Source organism: Panthera uncia, chromosome E1, assembly GCF_023721935.1.
Source record: "Panthera uncia isolate 11264 chromosome E1, Puncia_PCG_1.0, whole genome shotgun sequence".
Classification (NCBI taxonomy): domain Eukaryota; kingdom Metazoa; phylum Chordata; class Mammalia; order Carnivora; family Felidae; genus Panthera; species Panthera uncia.
This window is the reverse complement of record NC_064814.1, coordinates 20,619,429-20,645,770: the sequence shown is the minus strand read 5'-3', so window position 1 is coordinate 20,645,770 and position 26,342 is coordinate 20,619,429. Positions and strand designations below refer to the sequence as shown.

The window sequence follows — 26,342 nt, the reverse complement described above, 5'->3', positions numbered from 1 at the left end:
GGAGATCATAAACAAGATCTTTTAATTTTCATGCAAATTAAAATGACTGAAAATCTGAATAAGAACCAAATCATAAGTTTATGCATTTGTGATGATGTTAATGGTCCTTCAATCTACTGTTTTCAGGTGGATGGTGCTAAGGTTTTCTATATCGTTGGTGTAGGTAGGAACATGTGCCTTGTGTATAAATCAGTGTCGGGTTTTTTTTTGTCAGATTGGTGGAAGCTTTCAAGCTCCAGGAACAACTTAAAGCACCCGTGAAGGACTTATCCCAAGAAGTAAAGAGGAAGGTAGGTGGGGGGCTGAGTGTTACTCTACGCACCCCACGGGTCGGTGCCAGACACGCTGTTCCTCTCCTTCTCGTTCCAGCTGTGCTTTGCACTGAGCATCCTGGGAGACCCATCGGTGGTGCTTCTGGATGAGCCATCCACAGGGGTGGACCCCGAGGGGCAACAGCAAATGTGGTGAGGGACATCAGATTACATAGTATGAGTCTGGAGTTAATATTCTTTCTACATTTGTCCTATTTATCTTTGATGCTCACATAGTCTATTATTTAATTCAGTGAAACTTAATGTAGTATTCAAAATTCCCCAAGGAAGGAAAACTAGACATGTTAAGAATCGAATAGAATCTTGAATGTCTTCGCTTGGATTTTCTTTTTCTTCCTCTTCTTCCTCTGCCTCTTTTTTCTTTTATTTTTCAGTTGTTGAAAATCCTACAATGTGATGTTTCTCTGTACTCCAGCTTTTTTAAACAAACATTGTTTTACTCACTATTTCTTAACTTTTCATGCTATGAAGCCAATGAATGTTGTAATATAATTACATAATGCAGTACAATTTTTATTCTTTCTCTCTAGAGCAAAGATTTTTTTTTTCTTGTGACTGAATATGGAATTTTCTATTTAGTCTTCCTATTTCTTTCTGTTCATCTACTTTCCCAAATTACTTTTTCTTTTTTTAAAATTTATTTATTTACTTACTTATTTTATTTATATATGTATGTATGTATGTATTTATTTATTTATTTATTTATTTAAATTTAAATCCAAGTTAGTTAATATGCTGTGTAGTAATCTTGGCTGCAGGAGTAGAACCCAGTGATTCGTCTCTTACATATCCAAGTTACTTCCTAAATGTGAACAATCCCATCCTTTATCTGTAGGCAGGCAATTCAGACCATTGTTAAAAACACAGAGAAGGGTATTCTCCTGACCACCCACTCCATGGCGGAGGCTGAGGCTGTGTGTGACCGCGTGGCCATCATGGTGTCCGGAAAACTGAGGTGGGTGCCCATCCTTGACCACACTCGGCCCCCAAGTTCCTCAGGGAGAATTGCAGTTCACTGTGACAGCTTGTATTCTTCAGCGCCTTGATCTATGATTGAATATCTTTTGATCTATGATCGAATATCTACCTCTGCATTTGCAGTTGAGGAAGAAATTAAAAGATAAGTGTTTTGATTTTTTTTTTTCCTTCAACTCTTTTTTTGTCTTCCCTGGATTAGGTGTATTGGTTCCATTCAAAATCTGAAAAGCAAGTTTAGTAAAGATTATATTCTAGAAGTAAAAATAAAGGACCCCACTCAGGTGGAACCTGTCCACATGGAGATTCTGAAGCTTTTTCCGCAGGCTGCTCGGCAGGAAAGGTAAAGGACGTTTTTGGCTCGGGTGGCAAGTGTATAGGTTTTCCACTACACATAATTTAGTCTAGGATGAGTCTGGAGAGGAAGAGAAAGACAGAGCTGGCTTATTTATTACAAAACAAGTTGTTTGGAGGTCACTTGGATATATAGAAAAAAGAGCAATTGAAAAGCTATTTTTAGTGGATGCTTCATATCTCAGAAAAGGTGGATGGGGTGTGTGTGTGTGTGTGTGTGTGTGTGTGCATATGCATGGATGTATAAATTATGCAGTGGTTTGAAAAATAGGAACAGAGAATGAACTAAACCATGAATTTAATTTTTAATAGACAATAAAAATTATGTGTCAACCTATGTAGCATTTTACCGAATATAAAATTGCGTCTAGAGCTCCAATAACACACGCATACATATTCTTGAGAAAGATTGACTCAATTCTAAATTAATTGATTATAGGACATTTAATCCTCTCTATGGTTCTTTGAAATTTGTGTGTGGTGAGCTATGAGTTACAAGCACGGATAACCAAACCCACGTGAATAGCAGAATGAAGCTGAGTTGAATTGAAATTTGTACAGGGTTGGGGTGCCTGGGTGGCTCAGTCAGTTGAGCATCTGACTCTTGATTTCAGCTCAGGTCATGATCCCAGGGTTCGTAGGATAGAGCCCTGCAGTGGGCCCTGCACTGACAGCCAGAGGTCTGTTTAGGATTCTATCTCTCCCTCTCTCTGCCCCTCTCCTCCTGGCACTCTCTCCTTATCTCTCAAGATAAATAAATAAGCATTAAAAAAAGAAAGAGTTACAGGGTTTTTTAAATATATTTATTCTATTAATTTCTTAACAATAATACTTACTGAATACCTACTGTATGCTGGAGACCATGTATCGAGTAGTCAATAAATAGAGAAGATTCTTATGGTGCTTACCATCTTTGGGGGATGAGGATATTAAGCAAATGAAGATACAAAGAAATAAGGAAATGACATTAAGGTAGGACTTTAAAACTGAGCAGAGTTTGGCTGCTGAAGAATGGGAAGAAGAGAACACAGAATGTGTAAAGAACTTAAGTCAAGAATGAACTTTATACCTGCAGAGTGGGGGAAAAAGCTCATATCGTTGATGTGTAAAGGGTGGCATCTCCAAGTGGAGATGCCAAAATACTGAGATGTAGCCCTGTGGCTCAGAAGAAAAGTGAAAGGTCATTGAGAGATTTGGTCTGGCAATCATCAATGATGGGCATTTTTACTATATAGAAGACCATTAAGTTAGGAGAATGGGTGAAGTCAACAGGGGACATAGAAAAGAGAGAAGGTCTAGGATGAAATACCAGGAACTCTCTGTGTTGAGATTGGATTGAGGAAGAAAAGCTGGTGGGGAAACTACCACCACCACCACAACAGCCATTATGACAAATTATTAAAGTGTGTCTAAAACAGCACTATCTTGGGGTGCCTGGGTGGCTTGGTCGGTTAAGCGCCCGACTTCAGCTCAGGTCATGATCTCATGGTCCGTGAGTTCGAGCCCCGCATCGGGCTCTGTTCTGACAGCTCAGAGCCTGGAGCCTGTTTCCGATTCTGTGTCTCCCTCTCTCTCTGACCCTCCCCCGTTCATGCTCTGTCTCTCTCTGTCTCAAAAATAAATAAACGTTAAAAAAAAATTAAAAAAATAAATTAATTAAAAAAATAAATAAATAAATAAAACAGCACTATCTTACCAAATTTCTGCAATGATGGAAATGCCCCATATCTGTGCTGTCCAAAATGGTAGCCAATACCCATATGTGGCTATGGAGCACTTCACACATGGCTAGTGTGACCAAGGGATTGAATTTTACACTTTATTTATTTTAATTACTTTAAATTTAAAAAACCCTTGATGTTTATTTATTTTTGACAGAGAGAGAGAGACAGAGTGTGAGCAGGGGAGGGGCAGAGAGAGAGAGGGAGACAGAGAATCTGAAGCAGGCTCCAGGCTCTGAACCGTCAGCACAGAGCCCCATGTGGGGCTCATGAACTGTGAGATCGCAACCTGATCTGAAATCAGAGGTTCAACCAACTGAGCCACCCAGGCACCTCAATTTAAATTTAAATACTACATGTGGCTAATAGCTAAGATATTAAATAGAACAGGTCTAGAAAGTTAGAAAGAAAGTCACAGATATTGGTTGTTTAAGAAGCTGAGAGAGAGTGTGTGTTAGTTTTAAGGAGGATGTCTACAACTGCATTTAATGCTTTTGAGAAGTCTAAAAAATAAGAACTAAAGAATATTCACTGGATTGTACAACATGGAGGTCATGGACGAACTTATTTGGGAAAAGGGAAGCTGGAGGTCAAGAAAAAAAGTTTTTTAATAGGAGATAGTTTGGCGGGTTTTAATATTATAAGAGAGATTAGAAATTAAATGCAGGGGGGAAAGTTTTATGAGAAGGTTCCAGGGAGCATATTCGGGTATTGGCATTAATACGGTAAGAAAGACGGCACAGGCTGAGTATGAAAGATTCTTTATCAGAGATATTTTTCAGTATTTATCTTGAACATTAAATTTAGAGCAACCAGATTTTGGTTGTGACCAGATTTTTATGACTAAAGATAAGTTATCGGCTCAGATTCATGCACTATCAAATTAAACTACTTTTACTCAAAGAAAACTTTGAAAATTTATTTTGGCCATCAATTTCTCCCCACTGTTATAACACTGTGATAAGTGGGACTCTTTCCTTCCCCCAGATATTCCTCCATGATGGCATATAAACTACCTGTGGAAGCCGTTCGCCCTCTGTCTCAGGCCTTTTTCAAATTAGAGGCAGGTAAGTTTAGACATACTTAGACTTTATCGTGCATAGTTTTACATGGAATGTATACTATATGAGTTCAAGTGGAAAGATTGTATAATCAGCCAAAACTTAGACAACCTCCACTGGACTAGTCTTACAAACCCTGACGGAAATTCAGTGGTGGCTCTAGAATCAGGTTTACTCCCCCTGATTTTTCCTCTGCTAACAAGGTAACTCAGCTGCCAGGAAGCCAGAATGTTCTCTCCTGGTTCCATTGCATAGTATTGGAGGATAATTATCAACATGTCCCAGAGAATACTGAGGGAACCTTCCTGCATCTCCATGTTTATCATAGTCAGAGGGGTAGGGAGCAAGAATGTGGAGACAACGAGAGGAGGCTCAAATGAAGGTCGGAGAAAGATAGTACACAGGGTTGCAATGTGACAAGTTAGGATCAGTTGGGGGGGGGGAGGGGTTGAACTGGTTCTAGAGACACTGACTAGAGGTCACACTGGCTATTGATGAGGCCTTGACGTGTAGAAATATGGGATTGACTCAAATGGTACCTGCATGCAGGGTTCTCCTCCGTAGGTTCTTATAAATATAGAGACCCAACAATACCCAACAGTCGATTTGGAGTCCAATAATACATATGTAGGAATCAAAAGGCGAAATACCGAAATAGGACGCGAGGAGCTCTTCGAAGAAAAAGTCTGTGGCAATTTATGTATTCATGCGTTACTCTTCTTTGTTGGGCCATATCGACATTTTTAAGTTAACCTTCCAAAAAATTTAATGACTTGGCCTGTATCTTCAAGTGTCTCATGGACCTGAGGTTACTGCTTATATTTTGTACTTTGAAAACACTTTTGGTGAAAAACATGTAAGCCACTGATGTCAGTCCCTTTGAAATGCAGTGAAACAGACCTTCGACCTGGAAGAATACAGCCTCTCTCAGTCTACCTTGGAACAGGTGAGCTTTCTTTAAACCAGGGAGCATCATCTGGGAGCCTTTGTGTGAAACTCTGTGTGTATCCATCTTTCAGAAACACTCTGACATGTGTGTTTCCTTATTTATTTTCTCCCACTTAGGTATTCTTAGAACTCTCTAAAGAACAGGAGCTGGGAAATCTTGATGATGAAGTTGATACAACAGTTAGATGGAAACTCCTCCCACAAGAAGAGCCTTAAAACCCCGAGTCTCCTAATGTTAGGTTTTAGGTCCTACTACATTATTAGTTTCCAGAATTCTAGAACGATCTGCCATATTACCACAGGTAACAAACAAACAAACAAAAACATTCAGTAGTTTAAACAACCAATAATGATTAAGAATTTAAATGGCTTCCAACATTCTAGAATGGAGGGGAGAAGCAAAGATAGGGAAAGATAGTGTAACATAATCAGACATTACACTAATCACTAGTAAGACCTATTTTGTGCTCAGTATTAATTCAAAAATCATAATGTTAGTCCACTTTTTTATTATTTCCAATAAGGCTGGATGCTGAACACATTTTATGAATAAAACATTGTATTTTTTAACCTGAACTTTAAATATATCAGCTCTTTTTAAAGCATTATTTACTCAAATACCAACTTAATGTAATATTGACCATAAGATGATCTAATAAGTTGGTGGATAAAATGACACAGTATAACCTTTAGATATAATTAAATTTTCTGATTATAACATAAGGATATGTTCATGTAAGGATTTATAGAAATTATATCGACGAAGATAATAGTAATCTATAGTAAAACACCAGCATAAATATTTTAGCTACCTATCATCAATGCTCTTTTTATGAGTACCTTCTCAAAGTTGACATCAGTGGGCATGGTGATTTCCTATGTTTTTCCACTTCACGTTCATGAACATTTCCCATATCATTGTAATGCCTTTGGGTTACGAAATGGCTGCATTGGATTCCTTTGATGTACTATCATGGTTTTACTTAACTTTTTTTACTATTATCTGACATTTTCGGTTACATGCTAGTTTATCTCTTATAAATAAAGCTGTGACGAACTTCTCTCTAGTCTTCTCTTATTACAGTCTTGGGTAAGTAGTTCCAATATCAACAAATAGCTCTCTGCTCTATGAAATCTGGGTAACTTTGTTCTCTGACCAACAGAAAAGTTCAGTACCTATCTTAAGCTTCTGAAACCCCCACAGGACCTTTTAATGTCGTGCTCATCCCTGACTCTGACTTCCTTCATCTGCTGAATTCCTGTTGTCTGGTCTGTGGTTTGTGTCAGTTCCTTAACCTTCACCTTGGCCTTGACTTAAAGATAGAACTTGGCCCCTTACCTTGATTCCTACAAACAGCCATTCCACGGGTCATTTATAAAAGAGGCACATCCTCCTACCTCGTAGGAGTGCCTAAAATTAAATTAAAATGCATAAAGATTTGGCACTTTTTCTGTAATGTTCTAGTTTTCTTAAAACGGAAATTCCATTCAATTAATTGCATCATTAAAACCAACAAAGAAATATATTTATGATTTCAGTAGATGAGACATTTTCTATCCCTAGATTACCACACCTCTTCAGTTGCTTTTAGTTCAATGGTTCTCAACTGGGGGCAGTCACCCCTGTCCCCCCCGCCACACACACACACACACAGGGGACAATTGGCATTATTTGGAGTTGTTTTTGATTATCTCAACAGGCGGTTGCTACTGGCATCCAGGGGGTAGAGGCTAGGGATGCTGCTAAACATCCTACAGTCCACAGGACGACTTTCCACGAAAAAGAATTATCCAGCTCAAAATGTCAATAGTGCCCATACTGAGACACTAATTCCGGTTAACCCTGTGAGCTCATCCTCTAGGTTTGATTATTCACCACCCAGCATCTGAGACTGTCTCACGACCCTATGTCATCTGTGATCCTCCAGGGACTTTTTTTTTTGTATGAGTCTTTTCTTCCAGGTCCTAATGGCTCATCCAGAGAAAAAGGTGGTACTTTCTGGCTTGCTTCATATCTGGGATGGATTATCACAATTGGTCAAAAAGAGAAGCTTGGTAAAAAAATAACACCTTCCACTTTCTACCCATGTCCTTACTCTGGTCAAACAGTGATTTGCTTTGACCAAAAAGGATACAGCAAGGTTCTGTGATGTCTTCTGATGCACCTGTTTGGCAATGGGTGCTGCTGGCTATTAGATGAAAATACTTCCTCTAACAAATTTTCTTTAGCTGCTTTGAATAGGCAGGCATTCTGGACTTTAACTTTGTAAATTTCCTGCTTCTATAGGTGAAAATCATTCAAGTGTAGTATGTTTCATTCCTTAAAGTTTTGCTTTGCAGTCATTGCTCGTAACTTCAACTTCTCTGGCCACATGCTGTGACTACCAGGAAAACATAGTTTTGGAATGGGTAGGACCTCTCAATGCTTTCCAGCCATAGTGTCTTAACTAATCACAAAAGGTCCACATTGTTGGTGATTTCCTATTTCACAAAGCCTCATTCCTGGTAGTGATTTCTGTATTCCTTGGATTTTCCAGCTTGTAAGAAATGGAATCATAGGGGCGCCTGGGTGGCGCAGTCGGTTAAGCGTCCGACTTCAGCTCAGGTCACGATCTCACGGTCTGTGAGTTCGAGCCCCGCATCGGGCTCTGGGCTGATGGCTCAGAGCCTGGAGCCTGCTTCCGATTCTGTGTCTCCCTCTCTCTCTGCCCCTCCCCCATTCATGCTCTGTCTCTCTCTGTCTCAAAAATAAATAAACGTTAAAAAAAAAAATTAAAAAAAAAAAAAAAAAAGAAATGGAATCATGTACCTTAATCCAGGTAATGAGGGGCTTGTTGTAATCCCGGCCTATCCAAGAAGAAAGAGAGTTCTGAAAGAGACAGCTTGAAGGTTACTGTGGATTCAAGACAACCACAGGACTCTTTAGAAGAGTGTATTGTATTAGCTAAGCCAGAAAAATACATATAAGAGTGGAGACTGTGGATTTTACTCTACCCATGATACTCAGCTTCTTATTCAGCTCTGCCTTTCCTGAAATATGGGCTTCTTCCCCCAGTTAGTTTTCTCAACTACTTCTGCGTACTTAAAGCTGTGACTTACCTGTATCTTTAACTTATCCCATGGCCTCCATTGTCCTTCCTACCTCATTGCCTTTCTCTGTGCATCTGTTTAACTTCGCCTGTATTGCCCGGCTCCATTTCTGGAGAATCAAAGCTTGTGATTGGCTTTGTCTCTATTTGAGCTGAGCTGTTTATAACCAACAAAACATAGGCTGAATGTGCTATCGTCTGGCACCCATGATACAAATTATGGTCAACTTTACATTAAGAACAGCCTGGGCCCTCATCCCTCAGGAAGGCAGTTTCCAAGAAGCAGCAAGAAGCTGGTAAGTACGATGCTTGGCACATTCCATAAAACCGATAGAGTTTAACCCATACATTGAATTCATGTCTTTTTTTTTTTTTTTTAACGTTTTGTTTATTTTTGAGACAGAGAGAGACAGAGCATGAACGGGGGAGGGGCAGAGAGAGAGGGAGACACAGAACCGGAAGCAGGCTCCAGGCTCTGAGCCATCAGCCCAGAGCCTGACGCGGGGCTCGAACTCACAGACCGTGAGATCGTGACCTGAGCTGAAGTCGGACGCTCAACCGACTGAGCCACCCAGGCGCCCCGAATTCATGTCTTTTAACACAGATTCTCCTCACATTGAAAATGCCTTGGAAGATCTGGCAGGATTACTCTGGATTAGGTTAAAAATACCAATGGTTACTGGACACCTGGGTGGCTCAGTCAGTTGAGCGCCAGACTCCTGATTTTGGCTCAGGTCATGATCCCAGGGTTGTGGGATCAAGCCCTGTGTTGGGCTCTGCACTGAGTGTGGAGTCTGCTTAAGATTCTCTCTCTCTCCCTCCCCCCCTTTCCCCTCCCCCACTTGGGCACTCTCTCTCAAATAATAATAATTTAAAAAATACCAATGATTGCAAGTAACACAAATGGGCATTTATTGCCCAGAAATTTTCCATGTCTCCATTCACTTGATCTTTTAAAAATATGGTAAAATAGGGGCCCCTGGGTGGCTCAGCTGGCTAAGCATTTGACTCCTGACTTTGGCTCAGATCATGATCTCACACTTTGTGAGTTCAAGCCCTGCATTGGACTCTGCACTGACAATGCAGAGCCTACTTGGGATTCTCTCTCTCTCTCTCTCTCTCTCTCTCTGCCCCTCCTGCACACTCTCTCTCCCCCTCTCAAAGTAAATAAACTTAAAAAAAAATGCTGTAAAGTAAATATATATAAACACATGTATAACATAAAATTTGCTTGAAATAAACTAGATACAAATATTGTATGAATATGAACACTTATATGAAATATCTACAGTAGGAAAATTCATGGAAACCAAAAGTAGATTAGAGGTCATCAGGAGCTGAGAGAGTGGGTGAATGAAGGATATTGTATAATAGTTTTAAATTCCTGTTTAGGGTAATGAAAAAGTTTCAGAATTAGATAGTAATGATGGTTGCAAAGTATTATGAATGCAATTAATGTCACTGAATTTTATATTTCAAAATGGTTAAAATGGCAAGTTTAATCCATTTAATTTTTAAAAGTATAATTTAAGGGGTGCCTGGGTGGCTCAGTCAGTTAAGCGTCTGACTTCAGCTCAGTTCATGATCTTGCAGTCCGTGAGTTCGAGCCCCGCCTCGGGCCCTGTGCTGACAGTTCAGAGCCTGGAGCCTGGAGCCTGGAGCCTACTTCGGATTCTGTGTCTCCCTCTCTCTCTGCCCCTCCCCCGCTCATGTTCTGTCTCTCTCACTCTGAAAAATGAATAAATGTTAAAAAATTTTGTTTAAGTATAATTTAAAGTAATTTTCACATAGTACCTGTTATTTGAAAGAAAATCATACTATGTTTACATGTCTAGAATATAAAAGATTTTTCCGGCTAGGCTAATACATTCTTGTATCATTCACGCATATTCACACCACAGGAAATATTATACCTACTGTTTCATATTTGTCTTATTTAATAACATACTATGAGCATCAGACTTTCCCAGTTTATTATATATCTATGTCATTTGTTTGCAATCTATGTATTATTTTAATGTTTGAATGTACCAAAAAAGTTATAGTTGAAAAATCAATAGAGAGATACATAGATGGGGGCACCTGGGTGGTTCAGTCAGTTAAGCATCTGACTTCGGCTCAGGTTACGATCTCACAGTTCGTGGGTTCGAGCCCCGGTTCGGGCTCTGTGCTGATAGTTCACAGCTGGAGCCGGCTTCAGATTCTCTCTCTCTCTTTCTGTGTCCCTCCCCTGCTCGCACTCTGTCTCTGCCTGTCTCTTAAAAATAAATAAACTTAGAAAAAAAAAAGTAACTTTGGACTTTGCCCCTGGACTGGTGCAAGAGGCATACAGGCTGGCCTTTTCAGATCTAGAATAATTGTGCTGTCATATTAATGAAAAGATTAAGAATAAACTCCATCATTAGGAAACTGTGGCCAAGAACCTACCTTGAAGACGATGTTAAATGAAATAGGAGAGGAGATCATTGTAACAAATGGGCTAATAAATAACTTGGAATTGGAAACTCCATGTCAAGAACAAACCGACAGTTCGCGGAAGGGGCTCTGTGAATCCCCTGAAGAAGATTATAAAGATATGGAACATCTCAAAAAAAAAAAAAAAAAAAAAAAATAGGCGTCCCCATTTGCCTCAAGTAACATACCTAGAGCTGTATTAAGAGATCAAATCTTGACCATGAAGAAACAAAGTTGAGACACCTACAGCCACAAAGAAGCCCCCAAATGAACAAAGGAACGAAAACAGGAAGATTAAAGAAATGCCATGAATAACTCCTGATGAGTTCAGTGGTACTCCTAAGTATATGAAATCTCACTTAACTGACTGTAAAATGCATGATGTTATTAAAGAAATCAACAAGGCAGCTGCCAGTAAACACAAGATGCTACACCAACCCCCAAAATCTATGAGTTCTAAGGCCATAAATCGACCACAGATTTATTGACGAAGAAACAAAAGATACCAAAGGTCATTATTTTATAGCGGAAGCTGACATAAAGGAGTCCATAACTTTGAAAGCTTACCCAAGGGTTAATGTGATACTGAATATTTGACAAAATTGCCAGAGGCTATCGGAGATTGAAGGGGCGACTTTACCCATTATGTTATAACCTAAGACCCTTGTGAACTTTGGAATGGGCCAACAGTAGGGTTTCTGTTGAGACGCTATTCCTATAATTTTTTTTTAAAGTTTATTTATTTATTTTTGGGAGAGAGAGAGAGAGAGAGAGAGAGGGGGAAGGGCAGAGAGAGCGAGTGAGAGGGAGAATCCTGAACAATCCCGATCTGGTAGCACAGAGCCCGACGTGGGGTTCTCTATAATTTCTTTATATAAATATTCTCTTGAGCGGTTTAATTTTCTTTTTTCTTGTTTCTTCTCAAAATAAAACATTTTGGAATGAAATATGTACATTTAAACATTTACTTCATTTCGGAAAATATTTAACCACCTACCATATGAGCCTTTGCGGTAAATACAGAATGCAACTAAAAAAAAACGTTCATGTCTAGCTTTTGTGTTTAGCGGACAATGCTGCAGACCCCATAAGGGAGGTACAGACGTAGTAACGGAAGGAAAAGGTCAAGAAAATAAGGTCAAGGATACTCAGGCCCTTTGGAATTAAAGGTCACTAGTGTCTAAATTCCATCAACGGCATTTCGGTCTACAGGCAAACTTCCTAGAAACTGGAATTGGGGCCAGTTTATTCATCTAATTATTGTACATTCCCTTTTGACATTAGGGTAGACCTTACATGAAATGCATTCAGTGTAAACGAGTCGGTAAACCTCTATCTATAATGAAATTGTACTAAAAGTGTCCTGAGACGGAAAAAGATAACATGTGTGAGCAGGATGGTAGTGGTGGTGGGCATGGAAAATGAGTGCTTGGATTATAAGAATTCAACCATGTTTCTCCTCTGCATGTGGGGCCACTGGTCCATGTCGGCACCATCTACTCTGCAGGTTTATCTCAAGAGCAGAGAGGGGAAAAAAAAAAAAAAGCGTCTCACCAGGCCCCGTGGCCTGGTTAACACTGTCAATGTGACGATCACACAGTACGTTAGGGGCACCACACCACAAAAGGTTACAAAAAAGGTAACATTGACCAAATCAGTTGCCACGAGGGTCCACCAACAACCCACCACTGTGCTACGTGATCTAGACCCCTACAATATGCGCCATTAGTGGAAAACATCATCAGTCAGATGAGAAGAATTGGACTTCGGAACAGACTGAACCTTAGTAGAATCATCAGCGAAGTTTTCTAAAGACAGAAACACAGAGAACTTCAGAAACAGGAAGACCTTAAAATACTATTTCGGATTTTGCTTTAGTTACATTTGGGAGTGCTTGCTGAGCTTCTGACTTTCCTTTTTCTAAGGACAGCTTTGTCTCTTTTTGGCAGCTCCTGAGGAGATGGGGGTGCCTCTAGCAGCTGCAGCTACATCATGGGATTCCAAACTAGCGATTACAACAGACGAGCCAGAGCAATACCAAATCCAGCCAGGGACCATTTGAGTTCCGTCCCAGAGGTCTGAGCAAGAACAGACATGGCTGGCGCCTGGCGCCTCTCTATGGAGAGGTCCACAAACTCTTGGTGCTGAGATTTTGTTCTAGAGTAATGCTGGTCTCATCCCAATAGTGGATTCTAGCCACTCTGCCCACAAAATGGGTATTTGTATGTGTATTGGGTACACGTACACAATGGGTACTTTTGTGTACACAATGGTTATTTCTTCACAAAGCAAATGATCAACATAGAGAAACTAATAAGAAGAAAACATGCAAAAGGAGAAGAAATGGAAAGCTAAAATTACTGGGGTACCTGGGTGGCTCACTCGCTTAAGTGTCTGACTCTTGATCTCAGCTCAGGTCATGATCTCATGCTTCATGAGTTTGAGCTCCGCATTGGGCTCTGTCCTGATAGGGCAGAGCCTGCTTGGGACTCTCTGTCTCCCCCTCTCTCTGCCTTTCCCTCTAGTTCTCTCTCTCTCTCTCTCTCTCTCTCTCTCTCTCTCTCTCTCTATCTCTCTCTGTCTCAAAAATCAATAAATAAACTTAAAAAAAAAAAAGAAACCTGAAAGTACTGCTGTAGCTAAAATTCCAGAGAACTTGTAGTTCAAGTTTACTTGAAAGTTTTCTTTACTTAGAAAATGAATCATGAACTACATATGTTTCTGTTTTGTTTTGTGTGTGTGTGTGTGTGTTTACCTCAATAAAGCTTTGTTATCATCTTAGACAGCCAAGCTTCCCCAAGTTCACAACCTTTCAGGACACACTGATTCAGCTCTCTGCCATCGATTTGAAAGTATAATCTGGGAGCTAATGGACCAAATACAGTTGGCAAGAAAGAAGAGGCATCTGCCATCTCCTCTTAGGAAGCTAGAGCCTTTCAAGAGAAAGGCTTACCTTGGCCAATAGCCACTCCCATATATACACCATCAAGGCCTGATCCTCTCACTCTTCATCATAATTGCCTGGAAAAACCCCAATCTTGGTTTTAAACCTGTATTAGGGAGACAAACATTGGTGGAGAGTGCAAAGGAACAAAATAACTAGTCTCACTTTAAATGAATGGCTACAACCTGTCTTCGAGCGGAGCCTTAGTTCTACCTGGCAACTGCACTTCATCCCCCTAATCTGTTCACTCTTGAACTGGGTTGGAGGACTAATTAACCTACTTGTCATGTCTTCTTGCTTCTCAGACTCTGACATCTCCCTCTCTCTCTCCCCGCTCTTACTTTCAGCAGAAGACCTTGCTTCCCACTTGACTATTGACATGTAAGCTATTAGAAGAGTGTTTTCACGAGCTTTCACAATTTCAGCAACCAACCAGGTTTCAATGTACCCCATATACTCTAACTTTCTTCTCATTACTGTGAATGAACAACATTCCTACATAAGGCCAGTATTCGCACCTGTCCACGTGATGCCATCGTCATCCCCCTCCCCTGCTTATGAACACACTGTCAAATGCCTGCCCCTTACCTGCATTATCTGTAAGATCATGGCCCATAAGGACTGCTTCTTAAATGAAATGGGAGGATTTCTTGTGACCAAGAGTTGAGAAGGACAGTAATCCCGATAACTTTAGGCTCCCACAGCAAACTCTGAGAAAACCAATGGCATAGTACCCATGTGAAAGTCACCAGCATTCTCTGCTCCTGTGCCAATCTGTCTCTGTTCTTAACTAGCAATTAAAGCTCTGCAACATTATAGACACCTCTAAGATTCCATTAACAGAGACTGAAGAAATGTATAGGTTGGTGGGAGGTTCTGCCTCTTCTTCCACAAAATATTGTGTACAGTCAGTAGATAATTAGTACTGGCAACTTATTTATAAACACTTCTGAGACTCAACACTTGCTGTTTTCTTAAAATTGTCTTATTTTTTTAATGTTTATTTTGTTTATTTTTAAGAGAGAGAAGGAGAGTGAGTGGGACAGGGGCAGAGAGAGAGGGAGAGACGGAGAGAGAATGCCAAACAGACTCTGTGCTGACACCAATGTAGGGCTGGATCTCAAGATCATGAGATCATGACCTGAGATGACATCAAGAGTTGGACACTCAAACAACTGAGCTACCCAGGCGCCCCCAAATCATCTTATTTTTAATGGAAGTACATCTTCTAGTTCAGCCAATTCTCACTGAGATCTTTATTCCATGCACATTTAGCTGAGTATAGAATTTGAGGTTGACCGTTCATTTTCTCTCAGCATTTTGACATTATTCCATTGTTTTATGGCATCCTTTGGCTAACTGTTGATCTTTAACTGATAACTTGTCTTTTCTACTTTATTGTTTTTGAGTATTTCTTTCTCTCCATTTTCTTTCATGTTTTGAAAGCTCACTGCAAAATAGTTAGTTGTTGGATTTTTGTTTTTAACTCTTCACAGGACACATTATGGTTTTTTTAAATCTGAGGGCTCATATCATCAATTCTGGAAAATGTTCATCCATCTTCTCTCCTATTTATTCTCTTTCTTTTCCTTATTATAAAATGCCTATTAGACATGTCTTTCATGTCTTTTAATTTGTTTTCAGTATTTTTCCATCTTGTTCTGTCTTTGCACTAAACTTTATAAAATTTCTTCAGATATATTTCTGGCTTATGAATCGTCTCCTCAGCTGTGCCTGATCTGATATAAAACTTATCCATTATGTTTTTAATCTTAACTTTTATTAATCCTTTTAAATATCTATAAGTTCTAATGGGCTGTTTTCCTATTAGTCTTCCTTGTCATTGCTTCCTATTTTAACTATCTCACATTTCTTTTTTAATACTTTAAATATATATTTTATAGACTCTGTCATAATTTTTATTATCTTCAGTTATTACGGTTGTTAATAGTAACCCCCTCCCCCCTTTTTTTCTGGCCTGCTGATTCTCTTTCATGGTGGACTTTTGATTATGGGCTTAGCTGCTAGGAGGAATCTTTCTTTAACGATACTGGTTTGTGCCCTGAATCCTGGACATATCTCTATAGAATTGTTTGCATCTTCTCTGTGGGGCTCCAGATTTATAGTAATAGTAAGAGGAGGAGGAGGAGGAGGAAGGATAGGAGGAGGAGCATTATCAGAAACAAATAACATTTTTTGAGTTTTTATGATTTTCCAAGCATTGTTTTATGAACTTTACTTGTACTAATGAATTTAATCTCTACAGTAACTATACATACACACACACATACATATATACATACATGCATACATACATACCCTGTTATTATCTCCATTTTAAGGGGGGAGGGAAGGTTAAATACCTTGTGAAAAGTCACATAGCTGACACGTGGTAGAGCTAGAATTCAAACCCAAGTTTGGCTTCAGAATGCAACTAACTTCTATGACATTTGTTATATTCTAGACATGTTACCATACAGGAAGAATAAATTAAGATTCTCTCCCCCATTTCCTGTATCTGGCATGTCCTACATGTTTGGGTTTTTCATTTTCTATGGAGTATATATATTTTTTAACCCAGAGATGGGGCTAAACATACACATCCTTGCTCTTCCTCGGGGTAATAGGTGGTTTTGCTAATTTCTGTTTATTTCTAGCACTGAGCAGTCCTGTGAAGCTTCTGGATTCATGCAGAGATATGAAATCCAGCTTTGTAAACCATCGAGTCTAGGTCACAAGGTTATTAAAACTCCTCTTTGGACAGCTGATTGCTGGCATACCATTCATAGTTCTGGTTTTAATTTCTCTTTTCATTTTTAATACCTGGGGAAGTACCTTCCTTTCTTATTGTTTCTTCCATTGTTTCCTGGTTTCTTTCCTTTACCTTTTTCTTTTTTCTTTTTAAACCTTGGTTATATATCTGACTTTATATATATATATATATATACATATATATATATATATATATATATATATTTTTTTTTTTTTTTTTTTAGGATTTTTTTTTACCCACCATTTCAATATAGCCAGAGTTTGGGTACTTCATTATATTAGGTTACCATTTATGGGGAAATCTTCAGGCTTAAATAAGAATGACCTCCTAAATAAAAATAAATCAGAGTAAATAGGTCAAGAAAGAGGAACACAAAGCATATATAAGAAACAGTGGTAAGAACTGAAACTAATAAAATATATTTAATCAACATAATTATTGATATTGTAGTGTGAATTTGAATGCATTGTAAGCAAAGTGAAAATTCCTAAAATAGATTCCTAAAATAGAGTACATAGGGTCTAAAACAACAATGACAACAACGACAGCAAAATTAATAAAAACTTGAATTATATTCCAGGTGATATAAAAGAAACAGAATTTTTGTTTGGATCATTGGCCTATTATTGATACAAAATTTTAGCAGTGTTTTTGACCCTCTACCCTCCCCTCCATGAGACCTTTAGTATCTTTATTGTCTTTGTTTTTGCCAATTTTTAATGTAAAAGACATATGATATTTCACTGTTGACTTTAAAAAAAAATAGAACTAATTACCAAGGAGAGAAATATACATATATATAATACCATGGCTTAAATATTTTTAAATTATTCTCTTCTTTTCCAGAACAACTCTCAACTTTATGATTATTAACATCTGTGGATTCGGAGCCATGTCAAATATTTGAGATTTCCCAATTCATGGACTTTGGCTTCCTGTTTTGCCATTTACTTTGGCAGGTCAAGAAAAGTTTGCAACTCTTTACTGAGATAGACTACGCAAGGGGAATTGAATAAATTTTATTTTTTCCCCAGTATTCATGCATAAAAATTGACCTGAATCTTTTTATATGTTTTTTAGTCCTTGGCAATCTGCTTAATTTTATTTTGTTTATGAGCCTTCTGAAATCCTGCATTCCCTATGAACAGAGCAGGAGAAAGGAATTTGTTCACAATTCTTCATTTGTCCAAATTAGGTGTTTCTCTACGGCAGACTCTGGGTTGCTTAGCTTTATTAGGAAAAAAAACCTTCAGTTCCAGTACATTCTGCCCATTTAGTATACATTAGTCAAATATAGCATTGGCAGTTGGGTTTAAACATCAGCAGTAAAAAAAAAACAAAAAACAAAAAAAAACTAGCTAAAGATTTCTCATACACATTTAACCACTTTAGTTAGTGGTTGCTTTTACTTATTTATTGCTTTTTCCCCATCTTGGTCTCATCATGTTCGACAGGCTAGTTCTGTTTTCCTTGTTTACCGTTTTACCCCTCATCCCTGGAGTTGAAAGGCCAAGTGCACAAACACAGGGTTTGTTTTCTTCCCAGCCAACCACTGAACCATCGTTTCCCTGCAAATAATTGGCTTAGGGAAGAAAAGGCAGAAAACAAAACAAGTTCATTATGTGCAGCTTGGTCTGACTACACCCCCCCCCCCCCCGCCCTTCACAAAGCAGCCTGGGGAAGGCACCCATTTAAGGAATAAATGAAGAAGTAGAAATAAGGAAATTTTCATTGTTGCTGTACACAAAAACAGAACTGTGCTTCGACAGTGTCTCCAGAGTAATTTTCCAGACGGTAAGTACAGCTGTTTAGTTGTGCTATGGCAAATATGTGGGTGGACACTGCTAAAATCAGTCTCTTTTTCAGATGTTTCCAAATACTCATATGTATTGTATTGAAGACCTAATGATAAAATTTTCCAGTTTATTCCCAACCAACTTGTATTGTGCAGGTAGAACACCAGGATAAAGGAAAATAGTAAAATCTGCTTCTGTACTAGGTGAGGGAGAATTGTCTGAATATTTTGTTATGCAAATCTAAAATAATTTAATTCTGAGAGTATAAAAGCTGAAAAAAATCGTCTCTGTTGACTTATTTGCAAACATTTGGGGAAAGTTACTTTCCATGGGATTCCTTTCTTTTTCTTTCTTTCTTTCTTTCTTTCTTTCTTTCTTTCTTTCTTTCTTTCTTTTTCTTTCTTCTTACTTGTTAGTTTCCTCAGTTATTCAAGGACTTCTGAATTCAGAAAATGGAGATGAGTTCTTCTATCCTTCTTGTGTCTCACAATCAAGTTTTAGGTAGTTTGGGTCTGAATTGCTATCTCACAGCCTAGCTCTTTTGGATGAAAGCTGTTCAGTTTCATCTGAAAGGGAAATGCTACAGGAAAAGAGTCCACTGAGGTTACGTTTACTGGGCATAATTAATTACTCAAATGAATTGAAATAATCAGAATTTTGGTTAATTTGATTAGCTCTGGTATTTCTATTTAAATGCAAAGAACAAAAATTATTAATCGGATGAGATAGAATTCAATTACTCTATTCATATAGTGGAATTTCTGGTATAAGAGGTAAAAACATGTGAAGTGGCTTACAGGTTCTGAAAACTAACAATATCTTTTTCATTGTTCTGCTCTTTATTTTTCGGGAAAATTGTGACACTGAACACTATGTCCCAATGGTTACCCACTCTCCCAAATAGCTTACAGTGATTATATGTGATGTAAAATTTTGCAGCCATGTGTTATTAAGATGATATTTTAAACTCATTTTTTGTAGTTCTTAAAGGCAGGAAATGTTTTCCACCAAACGATGATCAAGGTTTTTCTCTCTGCTTTTCCGCCACTCTCCCCAAGATGTTTCTTATTACACTTATTTTTCTGGTTTATTTCACACCTTGTTAATTTTCTCCTTGTTTGTTCAATGCAAAGCTAAATGAATATGAAACAGAAAAGTGTGTACCACCAAACTCAGGCACTTCTGCACAAGAATTTTCTTAAGAAATGGAGAATGAAAAGAGAGAGCTTATTGGTATGTTTGAAACTTTCCCTCTTTCTGCAGCTCATCTTATTCTTTTATTTTATCCCCTAACGATGCTCTTATTCTATATTTTAAGTAGCAGACTGGATTCATTGATTTTGAGGTTGCCTCTAACCATACTTGTCGAACTGAGAGTCTCATGGTAGTCCCTGAAAAATAACGTAGTATTGCAAAGACAAAGAATATTCCTCATATTTAAAAAAAAAAAAAAGAATAAATGAGAATTTAATTGTATGGGAAATTATTAGCAACTATTTACAAATTTTTTTAATGTTTATTTTTGAGAGAGAGAGAGAGAGAATGAGCGAGAGAGCGAGTGGGGGAGGGGCAGAGAGAGGGAGACACAGAATCCAAAGCAGGCTCCAGGTTCTGAGCTGTCAGCACAGAGCCAGACGCGGGGCTCGAACTCATGGACCCTGAGATCATGACCTGAGCCGAAGTTGGGCATCCAACTAACTGAGCCACCCAGGTGCCCTGATTTTTATTTTTTATTTATTTTATTTTATTTTATTTGAGAAGGAGAGACAGCGAGAGAGAGGCAGAGGGGCAGAGAGAGGGACAGAGAGAATCCCATGCTGAGCATGGAGCCCAACACAGCACTCAGTCTCGTGACCATGGGATCATGACCAGGGCCAAAACCAAGAGTTGGATGCTTAACTGACTGAGCCACGCAGGCACCCCGGGAAATTATAGCAGCTATTAAAGCTGCTACCATATGTAACAAAATTAGAGTAAAGAAATAATTAAAAGAGCCCCAGCAGAAATTGAGAAATTTTAACTTGGGGCACTTCTTTTCAAAGCCATAAATTTTCTACGTAAAGACTATTTCCAAGAATTACGGACCAAGTACCACCACTGATTGTCAGTTGCATTAGGTAGGTGGGCTATCTACAGGTAACTGACCCAAATCTCAGAGGCTTAACTCAGCAAAAGTTTGTTTTTCACTTTGCTCATAGTCTAAATAAGGTTGACAGTGAAACTAAAGTGGGTCTGGTAGGTGAAGGAATCTTCTCCATACAGTCAGTCAGGGACCCGAGCTCCTTCATCTAGGGACTCTGCCATCTCCCTAGGCTTTGGAGATCTCCCCTGGATCGTCTGAATCTAGTCAGAACATCAGAAAGTACAGGGACTGAGACAGAATATAGGTTTTGCATGGTTCCGCAAGCCAGGCCTTGAAGGTTGCATATCATTTCTGCTCATGTTCTATGGTTGGAACTCAATCACTCAATCGCTTGGTCTGACTTCATTCCCAGAGGCTGGGAATGTGGTCTAGCATTGTTTTAAGCAGGAAGAGATTACTGATATTGGTGAACCACTGGGCAATATCCAACACTCAGTTCCTTTTCATGTTTTTTTTTTTTTTGATTTCCAATACAAGAATATGACAATTGACCAAAATGTTGCTATTTGCCATCATGAACTCTATCTGGGACCCTCTGTGTCTTAGAGACTATAAAGTCCGATGCCCAGGCCTAAGAATTGTCATCCTATTAGTCACCCTGTTGGTTTTTATGATGGCCTCTGCAGTAGTTCATGATTTAATACAAAAGTTTAGTTCTAGTGTTGGAGAATGATCTATGTGGCAACTATCTCGGTGTGCATCTTTTGTTGGGTTCCCTTTGCTCTGAAGAGTTGAGAGCAAAGAGAAGCCAACTATTGGCAAAATCAGAATTTATCTTCAACCGTTCTTTGGTATTGGCTGAACCTTTTAAGGGAATATAATCTAAATTCGTTCTTCCTCCTGTTATAGGAATGGATATTCCCAATACTTCTGGCACTGTACATGGGACTGTTTTCACATTTCAGAGAAAAGACATATTTTCCTGAAATTCCTCCCCAAGCTCTGGGAAGGGCAGATAACTTTAATAACTCTATAGGTGTTGTGTATACACCCGTCTCTGATATAACACAGCAGATAGTGAATAAAACGACATTTGCTCCATTTGTGAAAGGTAGGTGTACTAATCTTTTTGAATTGATGTATACATGTTGAATTCGAACTGACAGTGATCTATCATGCTAATTATTTAGGTTATCAAGATAGCCTACAAATTTGGTTAGTTTTTTCTTTCTCTCGCAACAATTAGCTTTTTAAAGCCTTTCAGCTTGATGGGGGTCCAATTAGGGAGGTCTGCATTTCTATTGGAATTTACTTAAAACAATAAATTTATAATTTCAGATTTGCAGAATAGTGTCTAGGAGAATATGCCATTTGTGGGAGCGGGTGCCCTTAACATGGAAATACAGTGATTAAGATTTACAACACAGGGAAAAAAAACATCGAAATAAAAGAAATTAAATCTAGCTATTAAATTATAATGTCAGAACTATGAAAAGTAAGGATGGCTAATCTAAAGATACTCTGTCTGCATATGGTATACTTTGTACACATCTTTAAAGGCCTTCACTCTAAATGAAATCACTATGTAACTGAGATAACTAAGATCAAATGTGTATTTCACTCATGGGCAAGGTGGGTGCAGTTTGGTAGTCTGCTCTTTAACCCTCGATTTCTCACAGGTGACTTTGCTGGCTGTGAGAAATACACTTACCTGGCAATCTTAGTTCCCACATAAGGCAAAAATCAGATGAGGTGTCTTTGCTTCAGTAAATCTGAAATCTGGAATCCCCTGACTCTACAGTTACTACTCCCATTTACTTCTATTTTTGTATCCTCGTTCTCTTATGCATACTTACCCTAGTATAATATTTCTCTATACCTAAAATTTGCCATAATACTTGTCATTACTAAAAGAAAACACTCAGTTCTCACGCATGTCTCCTGAGTCTAGAATCTAAACCATTTTTTTCAAAAGGCCCTCCCTGCCTTTTGGGATAAGTTTCATTTAAGTGGAAAATGATTTTAGTTTCATTCCAATCTGATGACACCGTTGGATATCACAATCCGTTGCGGTGAAAGTGTGCAACCCTCTATGTATATTTTTACCTTGTCATCCACAGAAAGAAGAATCATCGGAGTGCCAAATCGAAAATCCATGGATAAACTACTTTTAGACAGTTTTGCAGACCTGGTGGGAATCATCTTTAATGACGCTTTCTCTTATAAGCTAAAATTTGTTCAGGGATATAACATTCCATTTTTGAAGGAAGATCTTTTCACAGGTGACTTTCCATATAAAATATCATTGTGGTATTTTTCATGTTTTCCACATAAGGAATAGGTTGGGATGGGCAACAGAGATGCTTTTGATAGAACATGATAAAGTAGATAGAGCACATTGTATCACTGAACTTATTCCGAGGGCAATCATATCTTCTCACGATAAAACATGATGGAGTCATCCAATGGAGATAAAGTGAGCACACAGGGGCATGTTGCAAAGGATGCGGGGTGATCCAGACGGAGAGGTCCTGGCCTCAGGTGAGGTTCCAGGTCAGCAGGAAAGGCAGACATTGATGAGTTCATGACAAGTGCAAAGAGAGGTGCTGAGCGGGTGGGAGACTTAGACCAGGGGTTCCTAATAAGCTGTGAGATGAGAGAAGTCTTACGGGGCGAAGTGATGTTTAAAATGAGAAGGACTGGCACATGGGGGTGGGAAAAGCGTTGCATTTCAGACAGAGGAAGGGCAGGTGTGAAAGTCCTGAGGTGCCAAAGGCATCCGTTTGTATCCATGGAAGAAGACGAGTATAGCTGAACAGAGGACATGGAAAGGAATGTGACAGGAGACTGAGGCTGAAGTTAACCCAAGGGCTGGACCCCGTGACGTCCTACAAACCTAGGGTGTTGGGGAGCCGTTGAGGTACTTTAATTAGGGCAGAGAAGAGATTAGACCCCCAAGCCTAAGGGAGCTCTCTGGATATGGCCCAGGGCATGGGTTGCAGAGCGGTGGGGGAGAACACAGCCAAACATACCAGGGAGCCAAAGGCAGCTCGGACACGACTGGCGGCAGCTGAGAAGGAGAGTGAATGGGTCCGAGGGCCTTTCAGGAAGCAGAATTGATGTGACTAAGAGAATCGGTTCTTTCCCATTCATTCTCTGAGTGTCTTCTTTGTGTCCTGCACTGTTCTGGCCCTGGGGATGAAAGTGAGCAAAACACAGAGGGAAGCCTGTTTGCACGAGTCATTCCAGTCGGGGACAGGGGATGGGACAAAAATGATGCACTCTGCCAAGTGGTGATAAAGCAAAAAAGTAAAATAGAGCAGGCTTGCAAGATAGAGCCCGAATGCTCTTCCAGATATTTTTATTTATGGTGGCCAGGGGAGGCCTCTGTGCTGAGATCACTTTTGAGAAGAGACCAGGATAGAGGGGAGGAATGAGCCATGGATCCATGGAGCCATGGATAATGGATCCATGATCATATGGAGCATATGAGCAAAAAAAAGTTCTAGCACAAGAGCGCATTTAGCATTTTGAGGCACGGCAGGGAACCCAGCATGGTGGGAGTGGCATGTTTGTTTCATCTTCTTTCAAGTATTTATTTATTTTCAAGAGAGGGGAGGAGGGAGGGGGACAGAGGATCCGAAGCAGACTCTTCGCTGACAGCCACGAGCCCGATGGGGGGAGGGTCAGACTCTTGAACTGTGAGATCATGACCTGAGCTGAAGTCAGACGCTCAACTGACTGAGCCACCCGGGCGCCCCAGCTTTCACCTTCTTTTCATGTCTAACACTTCCTACGCATACTACAGTCTCGGAGAATAAAATTTGCCTCATTAAGAACTTTATTTGTTTTTTTTTTTTCCTATGTGGTTATAAGTTCTGACTGGTGGAGACTCCTCTAGATTGTTTTCCCTTGGGTTCTCATTTCTTATTCTCTAATGACGTCCATCTGCTAACGTCGCTTATGGTATCGCCTCCCTTTGTGCTTGTAGCTCATTGTTGGAATATGCATGGTGACTTTTCCTGTTCTCTGGCCAAATACTGGAATAGAGGATTTGTGACTTTACAAACTGCCATTGACGCTGCTATCATACAAGTAAGAAAAGTTCTAATAATTCACGTAAACTCGTTCCACAGGTATCGAGATTTGGGTGAAAGGTGATATATGCTCAGGTTTTCATACGTTTGTACAATGAAGTAGGGATACAAAGGCTGAGATTGGATTTAGGCAAAGGAACACATTGCTTTTGTTTTTAACTTTAATTTTCAAGGAGTTTCAGAGTGATGGGAAAGGAAATGGCAAAAACCAATGTACATGGAGGTCCATGTACCCACCACCCAGTTACTCCTAACGGTAATATCTTTCATAACCGCAGAACAATATTAAAATCAGGGAATTGATGTTGGTATAGCCCTCACAAGCTTGTGTGGATTTCACCATAGCCTGTTCAGTTCCTATTTTTTCAAATAATGATTTTCCTTGTTTAAACCCCACTTTAGATCGCAACAAACCACTCTGTGACAGAAGAGTTGATGTCAGTTACTGCTATAAATATGAAGACTTTACCTTTTATTCATAAAAACATTCTTCAAAAGGAGATGTTTATTTTCTACTGCCTTCTTTACTTTTTTCCATTGATACACTTTATATCGCTCAACGTTACAAAAGAGAGGAAAAAATGGAAGGAGTTGATGAAAATGATGGGTCTACAAGATTCAGCCTTCTGGTGAGTAACTGATTCAAGCAGTGTGACGAATAATCAGAAATTAGGAAGCGGTAAAAACGTGTCATTATTTCCAGAACTGTGTGCCACCGCTGAGACTCCAATGCAGCGGTCCCGATGGCACCCCTCCTACTTGGTCTGCCCATGGTTATCATTTGACTTCTCTGCACTTCCTCATACTTGAAGAAAGTATGATCCTATAATGGCTAGCTTGTGTTCAGAGGTTTGATCAGCAGGGATATATTTTTTTTGCAGCACTAAAGTACCATGTGTTGGACTTGAGATGTCCTATAAAATATGCCCAGTGCATATAGCACTTAGGGTGGCATGTTGGAAGGGCTCAATAAGGACATTTGTTCATATATTGATACCTTTGTATCTTGACTCATTCAGAAATGATTTAGATGTTTTTAAATACATATATTTAAACACACGTATATTTAGGTATGTGTCTGTCTATGTGTGTGTGTGTTTGTATTATAATAAAAACAAATGACTGAAGAATAGAAACAAGGATCTCACAGAATGATAACGGGTAAGACTAGAAGAAAAAAACACAAATCATACAAGCTCTAAGCTTCCAAGAGGTCGCCTGGATGGCTCAGCTGGTTAAGCATCCGACTCTTGATTTCAGCTCTGGTCATGATCGCACCATTCATGAGTTTGAGCCCCGTGAGTTCTGTGCTGACAGTGCAGAGCCTGCTTGGGATTCTCTCTCTCTCTCTCTCTCTCTCTCTCTCTCTGCCCCTCCCTGTCTCTCTCTCTCTCTCTCTCTCTCTCTCACACACACACACACAAAATAAATAAATAAACTTAAAAAAAAAACCTAACATTTTTCAATACTGAATCCTGGGAAATGTGTCTTTGTATAGTCCCCACAGCAAGAAAATTACTCTTTGTGGCTATGGAACTATTTGGAATGGGTGAGGAATTATTTACTGAACAATCATCTGTAAGTCACATGTTCCCTAAAATAACATTATGGTCTAGGAAATTTTAAATTTTCTATCAAGTATATTTGATTAACAGAGAGAGTTTTGATTCTAACATACCTTAATTGTGAAATAGAAAAAGAGGAAAATGTGTTTC

At 39.2% G+C, this 26,342-nt stretch overlaps 2 protein-coding genes and 1 pseudogene across 3 annotated transcripts in view; all 3 read left to right on the top strand.

Moving 5' to 3' along the window:
* ABCA10 (ATP binding cassette subfamily A member 10) overlaps positions 1-6,213 on the top strand; it is a 70,642-nt gene extending 64,429 nt beyond the window's left edge. The window contains exons 32-38 of the mRNA XM_049636418.1: positions 215-290; positions 370-464; positions 1,168-1,287; positions 1,510-1,650; positions 4,370-4,449; positions 5,334-5,389; positions 5,509-6,213. Coding sequence (XP_049492375.1) covers positions 215-290; positions 370-464; positions 1,168-1,287; positions 1,510-1,650; positions 4,370-4,449; positions 5,334-5,389; positions 5,509-5,607 — 667 coding nt within the window. The 3' untranslated portion in view covers positions 5,608-6,213. The remainder of the gene's footprint in view (positions 1-214; positions 291-369; positions 465-1,167; positions 1,288-1,509; positions 1,651-4,369; positions 4,450-5,333; positions 5,390-5,508) is intronic.
* A 915-nt stretch (positions 6,214-7,128) lies between these two features.
* Positions 7,129-11,699, top strand: LOC125926127 (spindle and kinetochore-associated protein 1-like; annotated as a pseudogene).
* A 6,609-nt stretch (positions 11,700-18,308) lies between these two features.
* Positions 18,309-26,342, top strand: part of ABCA6 (ATP binding cassette subfamily A member 6) — a 58,825-nt gene continuing 50,791 nt past the window's right edge. The window contains exons 1-6 of one of the 2 annotated variants that reach the window (XM_049636414.1): positions 18,309-18,445; positions 19,581-19,680; positions 21,440-21,641; positions 22,651-22,812; positions 24,522-24,625; positions 25,030-25,256. In XM_049636414.1, coding sequence (XP_049492371.1) covers positions 19,585-19,680; positions 21,440-21,641; positions 22,651-22,812; positions 24,522-24,625; positions 25,030-25,256 — 791 coding nt within the window. In that variant the 5' untranslated portion in view covers positions 18,309-18,445; positions 19,581-19,584. Of the gene's footprint in view, positions 19,681-21,439; positions 21,642-22,650; positions 22,813-24,521; positions 24,626-25,029; positions 25,257-26,342 lie in introns of both variants that reach the window. The other variant, XM_049636415.1, reaches the window with a different exon arrangement.